Source organism: Halichoerus grypus, chromosome 15 (genome assembly GCF_964656455.1).
Source record: "Halichoerus grypus chromosome 15, mHalGry1.hap1.1, whole genome shotgun sequence".
Lineage (NCBI taxonomy): Eukaryota > Metazoa > Chordata > Mammalia > Carnivora > Phocidae > Halichoerus > Halichoerus grypus.
Window position 1 is genome coordinate 10,065,722 of NC_135726.1, and position 13,840 is coordinate 10,079,561.

A 13,840-nucleotide genomic window follows, 5' to 3' on the forward strand; every position below is an offset into this window, starting at 1 on the left:
TGAGGTTCCCAGCTGCAGGGTCCCAGAACACTCTTCCCGTCTGTCGTTTATGAACTTCTGGTTGGGACCCAGTGGAAAATCCTTGATGCCATTGTTCCCACCAGCTACAGGAGAAGAGCTGATCCAGGTGTCTAGCAAGACCGTGATGTCCAACCCAGATTCTAGAATTTTTAGCCTTGCAGGGTTATCTCCCGCTGCTGTGGGAGAGCAAGGCATACTGGGGAGAGGGGGGATGGCAGAGTCATGGAGTAAGGGCTGGGAAGATGTGGGTGAGTGAGGGGTCGGGAGAGAGCCAGGAATTAACTCTTGAGAAATTCACTTTTTGTCCACCGGGAGAGAGAGGCCGGCTGCAGTTTCTAAAACAACCACTCATTGTTCCACATGTAGTTCCCTCTGTTCTAGCCACCACCTGTGAGGACCTCATCTCTAGCCCCTGAGCAGACTGATTAGATCACTCTCGACAGGAGGCTCTGACTGCCGCTCTTTCTCTCGAGGACTGAATATTACCATCCACCTGCTCATTCCCCTGTTGGAAACAAACTAGTAGCTCTTTTGGGGCAGGGCGCTTTGTGGGCTGATTGCTTGGAAGGCTGGCTGGATAAGGCTGCCCCAGGGCCTCCTAAATAGGAGCAGGCAGAGTTTCGGGTGGGTCTGGACAAGGAGGTAAGAAACGACTTCTTGCAGAGACTGGAGCACGTGCAGGTGGGGTTTTCACACTTAGGTTTTAGTACGGTGGAGGAAGGAGGTGATTTTTTGCTTAAAAAATTTGCATTTAATCAAGAGTCGCATACCTGTAAAACAACATGGCAGATTTTTAAAAGAAAAATCGTGTGTGGCCTGCTGAATTCTTTTTTTTTTTTTTTTTAAGATTAAGAGAGGAGAAAAAGTTTTCTAGTTGTGTTTTAATACGTGTGTTAGATAGTATTTCTGGTTAAAGGAGTCAAGGAGAAAATGGGAGAGGCAAGACATAAAGTCCATTGTGAGAATGGGAATTGCTCAAGCAATAAGAGTCACAGATGGTTCATACAGAAGAAAACAGTTGAAAGTTATGATCCTGTTGGGATTTTTTTTCCCCAAACGTAGGCTCAATTAGAATATCCCTCATTGATCCCTGTTAGCTACAAGGCTTCTGTTCATTCCTGAGCTGTTCTTACTTGGTTGTTGACTATTTTGGGAAAAGGGAAATTCTTCTTTCTTTTCCTCCTCCAATAATCAAGGACCCAAGTGACTCAAAGATGCCTCTTAGTTATTCGGAATCTTTCTAAACACTTTCCAAATTAGTTTCCCATTCTGTGCCTAGAAAGTGGAAATGCAGAGTGTGTTTGAACACGCAGAAGCCATGCTCCAAATCATCTTGTGATGATACTTTTCAGTTTCAACGTTTCGTGATAGAAAACAGTGTGCCGGCTGCAATTTTCCAGCAGCAAATAGTTTTTTTTTTTTTTAGTTCCTCCCCTTTAGAACAAGCAGCAATTAGTGCTGCTCTAGAGAGCAATGGGGAAAGTATTTTGAAACATGTCTTTCCAGGTGTCCCCTGACTGACACTCCCCCACCAACATGTCTGAGCAATTTTAAACCTCAGACTCTATAGGAAAGTTCTGACAATTTTGAGGCATTTTTATGCATCCACTATATTTTATGTTTACAGTGAAATGGGATTGTCCCTGTAAAAGCTCAGAGTAAAATGGTCAGAGCCATACGAGTGCTAGGGTTTTATTATCACATATAGTTAATATCGGAAATAGGAAACTGCCGGTAGGTGCTCATTATCTGGGATGCCATCTCAAGTTACTTACTCAGCCCTGTGAGTTATCATTTGAAATTTAAGCTCGGCCTCCCCAAGTGCTCCCAATTCAGTTTAAAGACAAAGATGTTAATCTCCTGAAAAAAAAATTGTTCTTTTCTCTCCTTTTGTGGTTTTATTTTGTCTCTAAAAAAAAAAAAATCACTTTTTATGGATGGATGGCTCTGACTCATCCATCTGTCTCTCCAGACCAGGAGAGAGAGTTGTGGCATTTTCCACAAACATTCTCGACATGCATGAAGCCTGTGCTTGACTTTTTGTTTTTTGTAGGAATCACTGTCACAGAGCTCATGGCAAAGGCCACAGAGCTCTCTTCATGAGCTGCTCTGAATTGTTGTGGATCTAGGTGCACTGCGGTAGGAACAGAGCCACCTTTGAGCTGCGTGTTTGCTCTTAAGCCTGTTGCAGGGTGACCCTCTGGCACTGTGGGTTCTGGGTGCTGACAGCTAAACCTTTCCCATTGCAGATTACGTCTTTGTCACCCCGGTAGAAGTGGACTCGGGCGGGTCGTATATTTCACACGACATTTTGCACAGCGGCAGGAAAAAGCGATCGGCGCAGAGTGCCCACAGTTCCCTGCACTACCGATTTTCAGCATTTGGACAGGAACTACATTTAGAACTTAAGCCCTCGGCGATTTTGAGCAGTCACTTTATTGTCCAGGTACTTGGAAAAGATGGGGCTTCAGAGACTCGGGAACCCGCAGTGCAGCGATGTTTCTATCAGGGATTTATCAGAAATGACAGCTCATCTTCTATCGCTGTGTCTACGTGTGCCGGCTTGGTAAGTACCCCACACTCGGGGTCGACTCCCTCTCTCGTGTGTTTTGTGTAACTTGAATGAACAGATGTCTGCAATATTAAGTATTCTTCCAGCCAACTCGACACATTCACACTGTCAGCTTTGATACTTATAATATTCTCAATTGAATTAATCTAATCTGCTCCCAGAAAAAGAAAATATAATAGAACTTTAATTACCATTTAGAACATTCTTTTGATGTTTAATGGTCTGGGCCTCTTTATTCTCCGTGTTTGAGACGATCCCCAAGGAAATTAATTTGATGGATGCCATTCGCTTTGTAAAGTCTTGGGAGACCCAGGCATTATATAAATCTAACAAGCTGCATGCCTCTACATTGCTTTGAAATGGGAAAACTGTATTTCAATGCGAAATTGTGTTCAGCCGCCCCGTGAAGGCCAGCCTTCACTGTAGTAGGGAGGCCTTTTGTTTTCTTTTAGCTAATCTGTTCGTGTCCTGCTCACATAAGACATCCTTTTAGAATGTGGTATGGTGTGCTTGAGGGCGGGCAGGCTTGAGTGTGGCATCCAGGATGCAAAGCACTTGAAAAGGATTTGGGGCAAGTGTTCTTTCCTCTCTGTGGAATCCTCAACAGTGCAGCTCCAGGACAAGGGTATTGGTGTAGAGGATACTTGTCTCAGGATTCATTCAAATCTATGAAGCAGTGAATGGGGTTCTGGGTTCGCATTGCAATTGACAAGTATCTTGAATGGATATCAGAGTGTGTGTCTGTTGAGACACATCATGGTCATGCTCTGGCATGGTTGGAAGAAGGAAAGTGTGAGAAAGTCCATTTGAGGATGTAGTTGGTAACGGACATGGTACATCAGGACACAGAGCAAGAGGGGCTGGTGTGGGTGCCGGTGAATGAAAACTCCCATGTTCTCCGCTAGTCAAAACTTTATTATTTAATTTCTTTTTCACATTGTGGCCTGAAATTTAGCTAATACCTTTCATCACAGAGTTTTGATATTCTTTGGTATAATCTTTGAAGCATAGAGTGAAGCAAAGATTTAACAATTCTCAACCTAGCTTGATCAATTTAGACGATCAATATAACTCACTAATGACTTATATATTCTGACATGGTTACACACACACACGCACACACACACATGAATCCTGGGGTTTTGTTTGTTTGTTTGTTTTGCTTGGTTGTGATGAGTCTCCTGCTCTTTTCTGGGCATTTCCCCATATTCCCCCCTCTTCTGTCTGTTCCAGTATCCTAACATCTTCAGGAGGTCAGGCATGTCACCATAGTGGCTTAAACTATCCCATTCCACATGAAGGGGGTTAAGAGCAGTCTGTCCAGGACCATTGTACCCCAGCACTCACTAGTAAGTAGGACTTTGGACAAGTTATTAACCTCTCTGTGTCTTAGTGTCTTCATCTCTAAAATGGGAGTAACAAGAAGGTTTACATCACATGGCTGTGGGGATTAAATGACTTCTTCCATGGAAAATGCTTCCATGGAAAATAGCAGTTCCTGGCAGGGAATAATCGCCCTAGAGTTGTTCTAGTTCCAGCAAAACTTAGCCACCTCATGGTGATTTCTCTTGGGAATCCATTCTCCGAAAACAATAGGAAATCTGGTCAATTGCTTCATTTTAATAGATGTCAGGTTATTTATCCTAAGGAGGAGATTCAAAGGGAGCCAATGATCACTGAACACCTAGGAATGAGGCAAGTTAAAAATTTCCATCATGATGTAAAAATAGTGATGAATGTGGAAGAAGTAACTGACAGTCACGTCTGCCTGTGTATAAGGCCCATGTGAATTGGAATCAGGAAATTCGGATTCTGTCCCCACTGCTCAACAGACCAGATGCATGTACTTAGTTAAATAACTTCTCTAGGTCTCAGTTTTCTCTCCTGAATCCTGTAAAATTATTTCTCAGGCCACTGCCATCTCTAGGCATCTGACTCTGATTATCCGATTTGTTGACCCTGGCCAGACCCGCTTGCTATGGGATAGGGCAAAAATCAAGCTTACCCCCATTGCATTACCCACCTCTCCATGACCCAGCCAAACAACTGCGAAACACAAACACATACACCCAACTTCAATAAGAAAAAAAAAAAACAAGAAAAACATGAAAGAGAATAGAAATACAACTGAGAAACTGGACGCCATTCAGAATTAATTTTTATAACTTTATGTGGAAGTATAATGTATATACAGAAAAGTATAAAACGTATATACAGAAAAATGGAAAAATCATAGGATACAGCCTAATGAATTTTCACAAAGTTCGCACCCATGTAACCACCAAGGAGATGAAACAAGACATTCATTACCAGTGCCCCCAGAAGAGCCCACCGTGTCCCCCTTCCCAGTCACTTCCCCCGAGGAGGTAACCACTATCCTAACTTCTAACGTAGCTTAATTTTGCCTATTTGAATATTTTACGTAAGTAAAATTATACAGTATTCCTCTGTAGGACTATTTCAGTGGTTCCATTCAATTGTTGGTGGGCTTTTAAGTTGTTTTTGCTGTGGGCTGTTCTGGAGTACTGCAGAGCATTCTTGTATATGCCTCTTGGTGAGCATATGGACATTCTCTTGGAAGTCTACCTAACACTGAGCTGTTGGGTCCAGTTGTACTAATTTGCACTGCCATCGGAGTGTATGGGAGTTCCAGTTGCTCCACATCCTCACCAACACTTACTGTTGTCTGTTTTCCATTTTAGCTACTGAATTGATGGGTGTGAAGTGGTACCACATTACATGGGTTTAGCTTGTGTTATCTTAATGGTTGATGAAGTTGAGTACCATTTCTTATGCTTATCAGCCATTTGTATATTCTCTTTTGTAATCTGTTGTCCCTATCCTGTGGACAGATAGTATAAATGTTTCCAGCCTACGTTGTGGTGTTTTTCCTTTTCTCTGTAAATAGAAACAAGAGTTCTGAGCAAAAACACTGCTTTGTCGACTTAACATCTCTGTTATTATGGCTCCAAATCTCTAACAATGCATTGATCTGCTTGTGAAACCTATCAAATAGCAGCAGTGAACTCTGTGACATCATCTGAGCTCAGTGAGGGGACACTGGACTAGGAACATTGGGAGATGGTGATGGAGAAATAATCATGGCAGGAAGAAGAATTTCTTCATCCTTCTAGCCACCTAGAACATATAGACGTCCCCTGCTTCTTTGGCCAAAGAAGGGGTTCATACCTTCACTAAAGTTAATTAGCAATTACTATAACAGATTCAGAACAGTGAATGATTTAAGAATTCAGGAGAGGGATGAACCACTAAATGCTTTTTGGAGTGACTCCTCAGAGTTAACATGCTAAAGGAGACGAGCAACTCTTCTTGAATTGATCCAGAAGCTGACGTGAGATGGAGGAGACTGAGAGGTGGAGCCTCTTCCACTAGAAGTCTCCACGCCAGGGTTTCTACCTCAGTAGAGCTGGATGACTGGCATCAGAATGCCTTTAGGGGTTACAGCAGTCTCCTGGAGTGCATGCAGTGTGTATCAGGACATTAGGTCACCTTTCAAGAACAAAGTACCCATGGGAAAACTAACCATGATCTTGATTGCCCGGGAAGCCCCAGGAGAGAATGAAAAAACAAAGGAGGGTTATGATAGTAAAATGTACACGTAGGTACAGGCATGCCCACCTGTATACCTACATTTTCCAGTGAGGATTTCTCCGGCAGGGAATTTGCCTCAATAATTCAGAATTAAACTGTGCTTAAAATATTTTTTTTGTTTTTTTTTTTTATGTTATGTTAATCACCATACATCACATCATTAGTTTTTGATGTAGTGTTCCATGATTCATTGTTTGCGTATATCACCCAGTGCTCCATGCAAAACGTGCCCTCTTTAATACCCATCACCAGGCTAACCCATCCCCCCACCCCCCTCCCCTCTAGAACCCTCAGTTTGTTTCTGAGTCCATAGTGTCTCATGGTTCGTCTCCCCCTCCAATTCTCCCCCTTCGTTCTTCCCCTTCTGCTATCTTCTTCTTCTTCCTTTTTTTTAACATATAATGTATTGTTTCAGAGGTACAGATCTCTGATTCAACAGTCTTGCACAATTCACAGCGCTCACCATAGCACATTCCCTCCCCAATGTCTGTCACCCAGCCACCCCATCCCTCCCACCCCCTACCTCTCCAGCAACCCTCAGTTGGTTTCCTGAGGTTAAGAATTCCTCATATCAGTGAGGTCATATGATACATGTCTTTCTCTGGTTGACTTATTTTGCTCAGCATAACACCCTCCAGTTCCATCCACGTCATTGCAAATGGCAAGATTTCATTCCTTTTGATGGCTGCATAATATTCCATTGTCTATATATACCACCTCTTCTTTATCCACTCATCTGTCGATGGACATCTTGGCTCTTTCCAGTTTGGCTATTGTGGACATTGCTGCTATAAACATCAGGGTGCACGTACCCCTTCAGATCCCTACATTTATCTTTGGGGTAAATACCCAGTAGTGCAATTCCTGGATCGTATGGGAGCTCTATTTTCAACTTTTTGAAGAACCTCCATACTGTTTTCCAGGGTGGCTGCAACAGCTTGCATTCCCACCAACAGTGTAGGAGGGTTCCCCTTTTTCTGCATCCTCGCCAACATCTGTCATTTCCTGACTTGTTAATTTTAGCCATTCTGACTGGTGTGAGGTGGTATCTCATTGAGGTTTTGATTTGGATTTCCCTGATGCCGAGCGATGTTGAGCACTTTTTCCTGTGTCTGTTGGTCATTTGGATGTCTTCTTTGGAAAAATGTCTGTTCGTGTCTTCTGCCCATTTCGTGATTGGATTCTTTGTTCTTTGGGTGTTGAGTTTGATAAGTTCTTTATAGATTTTGGATACTAGCCCTTTATCCGATATGTCACTTGCAAATATCTTCTCCCATTCTGTCGGTTGTCTTTTGGTTTTGTAGACTGTTTCTTCTGCTGTGCAAAAGCTTTTTATCTTGATGAGGTCCCAATAGTTCATTTTTGCCCTTGCTTCCCTTGCCTTTGGCGATGTTTCTAGGAAGAAGTTGCTGCGGCTGAGGTCAAAGAGTTTGCTGCCTGTGTTCTCCTTTAGGATTTTGATGGACTCCTGTCTCACATTGAGGTCTTTCAACCATTCTGAGTGTATTTTTGTGTGTGGTGTAAGGAAATGGTCCAGTTTCTGCATGTGGTCTTCTGCATGTGGCTGTCCAATTTTCCTAACATTTGTTGAAGAGACTGTCTTTTTTCCATTGACATTCTTCCCTGCTTTGTCAAAGATTAGTTGACCATAGAGTTGAGGGTCCATTTCTGGGCTCTCTATTCTGTTCCATTGACCTATGTGTCTGTTTTTGTGCCAGTACCATACTGTCTTGATGATGACAGCTTTGTAATAGAGCTTGAAGTCCGGAATTGTGATGCCGCCAGCTTTGCTTTTCTTTTTCAACATTCCTCTGGCTGTTCGGGGTCTTTTCTGGTCCCAAACAAATTTTAGGATTATTTGTTCCATTTCTTTGAAAAAAGTGGATGGTATTTTGATGGGGATTGCACTGAATGTGTAGATTGCTCTATGTAGCATTGACATCTTCACAATATTTGTTCTTCCAGTCCATGAGCATGGAACGTTTTTCCATTTCTTTGTGCCTTCCTCAATTTCTTTCATGAGTGTTTTATAGTTTTCTGAGTACAGATTCTTTGCCTCTTTGGTTAGATTTATTCCTAGGTATCTTATGGTTTTGGGTGCAGTTGTAAATGGGATCGACTCCTTAATTTCCCTTTCTTCTGTCTTGTTGTTGGTGTATAGGAATGCCACTGGTTTCTGTGCATTGATTTTATATCCTGCCACTTTACTGAATTCCTGTATGAGTTCTAGCAGTTTTGGAGTGGAGTCTTTTGGGTTTTCCACATGAAGTATCATATCATCTGCAAAGAGTGACAGTTTGACTTCTTCTTTGCCGATTTGGATGACTTTTATTTCTTTTTGTGTCTGATTGCTGTGGCTAGGACTTCTAATACTATGTTGAATAGCAGTGGTGATAGTGGACATCCCTGCCGTGTTCCTGACCTTAGGGAGAAAGCTCTCAGTTTTTCCCCATTGAGAATGATATTCGCTGTGGGTTTTTCATAGATGGCTTTTATGATATTAAGGTATGTACCCTCTATCCCTGTACTTTGAAGAGTTTTGATCAAGAAAGGATGCTGTACTTTGTCAAATGCTTTTTCGGCATCTATTGAGAGGATCATATGGTTCTTGTTCTTTCTTTTATTAAGGTATTGTATCACATTGATTGATTTGTGGATGTTGAACCAACCTTGCAGCCCAGGGATAAATCCCACTTGCTCATGGTGAATAATCCTTTTAATGTACTGTTGGATCCTATTGGCTAGTATTTTGGCGAGAATTGCATCCATGTTCATCAAGGATATTGGTCTGTAATTCTCCTTTTTGATGGGGTCTTTGTCTGGTTTGGGGATCAAGGTAATGGTGGCCTCATAAAACGAGTTTGGAAGTTTTCCTTCCATTTCTATTTTTTGGAACACTTTCAGAATTATAGGTATTAAGTCTTCTTTAAATGTTTGGTAGAATTCCCCTGGGAAGCCATCTGGCCCTGGGCTTTTGTTTGTTGGGAGATTTTTGATGACTGCTTCAATTTCCTTAATGGTTATAGGTCTGTTCAGGTTTCCTATTTCTTCCTGGTTCAGTTTTGGTAGTTGATACATCTCTAGGAATGCATCCATTTCTCCCAGATTATCTAATTTGCTGGCATATAGTTGCTCATAATATGTTCTTATAATTGTATTTCTTTCGTGTTGGTTGTGATCTCTCCTCTTTCATTCATGATTTTGTTGATTTGGGTCGTTTCTCTTTTCTTTTTGATAAGTCTGGCCAGGGGTTTATCAATCTTGTTAATTCTTTCAAAGAACCAGCTCTAGTTTCGTTGATCTGTTCTACTGTTCTTTTGGTTTCTATTTCATTGATTTCTGCTCTGATCTTTATTATTTCTCTTCTCCTGCTGGGTTTAGGCTTTATTTGCTGTTCTTTCTCCAGCTCCTTTAGGTGTAGGGTTAGGTTGTGTATTTGAGACCTTTCTTGTTTCTTGAGAAAGGCTTGTATTGCTATATACTTTACTCTTAGGACTGCCTTTGCTGCATCCCAAAGATTTTGAACAGTTGTGTTTTCATTTTCATTGGTTTCCATGAATTTTTTTAATTCTTCTTTAATTTCCTAGTTGACCCATTCATTCTTTAGTAGGATGCTCTTTAGCCTCCATGTATTTGAATTCTTTCCAACTTTCCTTTTGTGATCGAGTTCTAGTCTCAAAGCATTGTGGTCTGAAAATAGGCAGGGAATGATCCCAATCTTTTGGTACCGGTTGAGACCTGATTTGTGACCTAGGATGTGATCTATTCTGGAGACTGTTCCATGGGCACTAGAGAAGAATGTGTATTCTGTTGCTTTGGGATGGAATGTGCTGAATATTTCTGTGAAGTCCATTTGGTCCAGTGTGTCATTTAAAGTCTTTATTTCCTTGTTGATCTTTTGCTTAGATGATCTGTCCATTTCAGTGAGGGGAGTGTTAAAGTCCCCCACTATTATTGTATTGTTGTCGATGTGTTTCTTTGCTTTTGTTATTAATTGGCTTATATAATTGGTTGCTCCCATGTTAGGGGCATAGATATTTACAATTGTTAGATCTTCTTGTTGGATAGACCCTTTAAGTAGGATATAGTGTCCTTCCTCATCTCTTATTACAGTCTTTGGTTTAAAATCTAATTTTTCTGATATAAGGATTGCCACCCCAGCTTTCTTTTGGTGTCCATTAGCATGGTAAATGGTTTTCCACCCCTTCACTTTCAATCTGGGGGTGTCTTTGGGTCTAAAATGAGTCTCTTGCTGACAGCATATTGATGGGTCTTGTTTTTTTATCCAATCTGATACCCTGTGTCTTTTGATTGGGGCATTTAGCCCATTTACATTCAGGGTAACTACTGAAAGATATGAATTTAGTGCCATTGTATTGCCTGTAAGGTGACTGTTACTGTATATCGTCTGAGTTCCTTTCTGGTCTATGTTGCTTTTAGACTCTCTCTTTGCTTAGAGGACCCCTTTCAATATTTCTTGTTGGGCTGGTTTCGTGTTTGCAAATTCCTTTAGTTTTTGTTTGTCCTGGAAGCTTTTTATCTCTCTTTCTATTTTCAATGACAGCCTACCTGGATATAGTATTCTTGGCTGCATATTTTTCTCATTTAGTGCTCTGAATATATCATGCCAGTCCTTTCTCCCCTGCCAGGTCTCTGTGGATAGGTCTGTTGCCAATCTAATGTTTCTACCATTGTAGGTTACAGATCTCTTCTCCCAAGCTGCTTTCAGGATTTTCTCTTTGTCTCTGAGACTCGTGAGTTTTACTATTAGATGTTGGGGTGTTGACCTATTTTTATTGATTTTGAGAGGGGTTCTCTGTGCCTCCTGGATTTTGACGCCTGTTTCCTCCCCCAAATTAGGGAAGTTCTCTGCTATAATTTGCTCCATTATACCTTCTGCCCCTCTCTCTTTCTTCTTCTTCTGAGATCCCAATTATTCTAATGTTGTTTCATCTTATGGTATCACTTATCTCTTGAATTCTGCCCTCGTGATCCAGTAGTTGTTTATCTCTCTTTTTCTCAGCTTCTTGATTTTCCATCATTTGGTCTTCTATCTCACTGATTCTCTCTTCTTCCTCATTTATCCTAGCAGTTAGAGCCTCCATTTTTAATTGCACCTCATTAATAGCCTTTTTGATTTCGACTTGGTTAGATTTTAGTTCTTTTACTTCTCCAGAAAGGGTTTCTCTAATAACTTCCATGCTTTTTTCAAGCCCAGCTAATATCTTTAAAGTCATCATTCTGAACTCTAGTTCTGACATCTTACTAATGTCCGTATTGATTAGGTCCCTGGCAGTCGGTACTGCCTCTTGTTCTTTTTGTTGAGGTGATTTTTTTCCATCTTGTCGTTTTGTCCAGAGGAGACTAGATGAATGAGAGAACAAAATGCTAACAGGGTAACAACGTCCCCAGAAAATATATACTAAACAAATCAGAAAAGACCTGAAACTGGGGGAAAAGAAAGGGAAAGAAAGAGAAAAGAAAAAGGAAAAAAAAAAGAGAGAGAAAAAGAAAAAGATAAAGACAAATGAAAACAAAACGAAAAAACCCAGAATATGATCAAATATGATCAGGCTGGTGCATAGATCAGTGCCACACACTAGATTTTGGGCATATTTTGGTCTGTTAGAAGAAAGTGTCTCCCAAAATTTTAAAGAAAGAACAACTTACATATGTACAAAAATAAGGGTTAATACGATGAAGGGATGGAATATGACTCTAAAAATGAAAAATAAAAATATTTTTTAAAAAAGGGATTGATAAGATGTTGGTTGAAAAAGGGAAAAAGAAAAATTCAAAAAAAAAAACAGTTAAAAAAAAATTAACTTGGAAAGACTAAAGAATCACGGTGAAAAAGCCATGGATTCTATGTGCAGTATTCCCCTAGCGCTGGAGTTCTGCCGTTCTCATTGATCGGTAAACCTGGTCTTGGCTGGCTGTTCTCGCTGATCTTCTGGGGGAGGGGCCTGTTGCCGTGGTTCCCAAATGTCTTTGCCGGAGGCAGAATTGCCCCGCCCTTGCCCGGTCCGGGCTAAGTAATCTGCTCGGGTTTGCTCTCCGGAGCTTTTGTTCCCTGCAAGCTTTCCGTACAGCTTTGGAGGCGGAGAGTGAAAATGGCGGCCTCCCAGTCTCCGCCCCGGAGGAGCCGAGAACTCGGGGTCCCGCTCCTCAGCGAGCCCCCAGAGAAAAGCAGTCAATCACTTCCGTCTCCCCGGTCTCCGGCCACACTCCACGCTCACCCGGCCTGTGACCGCGCCTTTCTATCTCTGGCACCCGACCCCGGGTGGAGTCTCCAAACCCAGCAGATCCCTGCAGTGCGCTCCTCCCCGGGGAGGAAGGTGAGTCTCCCCGGATCTGCCGCTTGTTGGGTCCCTGCTGGAGGAGCAGTGGCCCGACTGTGCCGCGGATCACAGTTTATGGCAACCCCGAGCTGAGAGCCCGCGCCTGGGCTCCGTCTCTGCAGCCGGCTTCCCTGCTCCGATACCTGGGAGCTCTGCCGCACTCAGGCACCCCCCATCTTTCTGTGACCCCGAGGGTCCTGAGACCACACTGTCCCACGAGGGTTCCACCCCCCACTTAGCCACTGGAGCGATGTCCCTCAGCGGAGCAGACTTCTAAAAGTTCCGATTTTGTGCCCTGCTGCTCTATCACTTGCCAGAAGCAGCCAATGTAGGTCCCCTGCCCTGCCGTCTATCCTCCCAAATATCGCCTCGGATTCACTTCTCTGCACATCCTACCTTCCAGAAAGTGGTCGCTTTTCTGTTCAGAGAGTTGTTGCTCTTCTTTTCTTTGATCTCCTGTTGAGTTCGTAGGTGTTCAGAATGTTTTGATCCCTATCCAGCTGAATTCCTGGGACCAGACGAAATCCAGGTCTCCTACTCCTCCGCCATCTTGCTCCTCCCCCGCTTAAAATATTTTCTTAAACGCCGTCCCCTCCCCACAACTGAAAGGGTTCACTTTATTCAGGAGTTGAGCAGGTAGTTATTTACTTAGAATAATGGACAAAACAGAAGTTGCAAACTTCCCTGAGTGAATCCTGCCCACTGTGATGTCTGGGCAGGATTATTTTTAAAAATTTTAAATGCCTTTACACAGGAGCAAACGTGCACTCCATGCCCCCTACATCTGAGTGCCTTGCACTCTGGGAAAAGGTGTCTGGGTTTGCAAACTTTGCTGCAGAATCTTGGGGTCACAATTAATCTAATCACCATCTGCCGTGTACATCCCTTCTACTATATCTAGCCTCTCCTTGACTACCACAGTGAGGAGAACGTGATTACCTCCAGGAAGCCGGCACCATTGTTGGGAGATTCTTCTTGATGTTGACCTACCACCTACCTTCTCATGACTTTCCCCTGTATTTCTTAGTTCTGTCTTCTGAGATCCAAAGGCCTTTCTGCTCAAAAATGTTTGACCCTAGAGCTCCTTTTCATTAGGACAGTGTTTTTCAGAGTGCAGTCTGCTGCCTTAACTTTGCCTGAGGTGTTGAAAATTTCAGTGTCTTTACCCACAACAGAAGGTCAAAGAGGCTAAGCTCAGGAATGTGTGTTTTTAATCCCCAAATGATTCCTAATGCATGCTAACGTTAAAGAACCATTGGATCAAGACGATGAACATAAGGCAAATTGTTTTAAT

General features: G+C 42.4%; 1 protein-coding gene across 1 annotated transcript in view; it reads left to right on the forward strand.

Moving 5' to 3' along the window:
* The first annotated feature begins 232 nt into the window (after positions 1-232).
* ADAMTS18 (ADAM metallopeptidase with thrombospondin type 1 motif 18) overlaps positions 233-13,840 on the forward strand; it is a 141,456-nt gene continuing 127,848 nt past the window's right edge. The window contains exons 1-2 of the mRNA XM_078063528.1: positions 233-269; positions 2,271-2,587. Coding sequence (XP_077919654.1) covers positions 233-269; positions 2,271-2,587 — 354 coding nt within the window. The remainder of the gene's footprint in view (positions 270-2,270; positions 2,588-13,840) is intronic.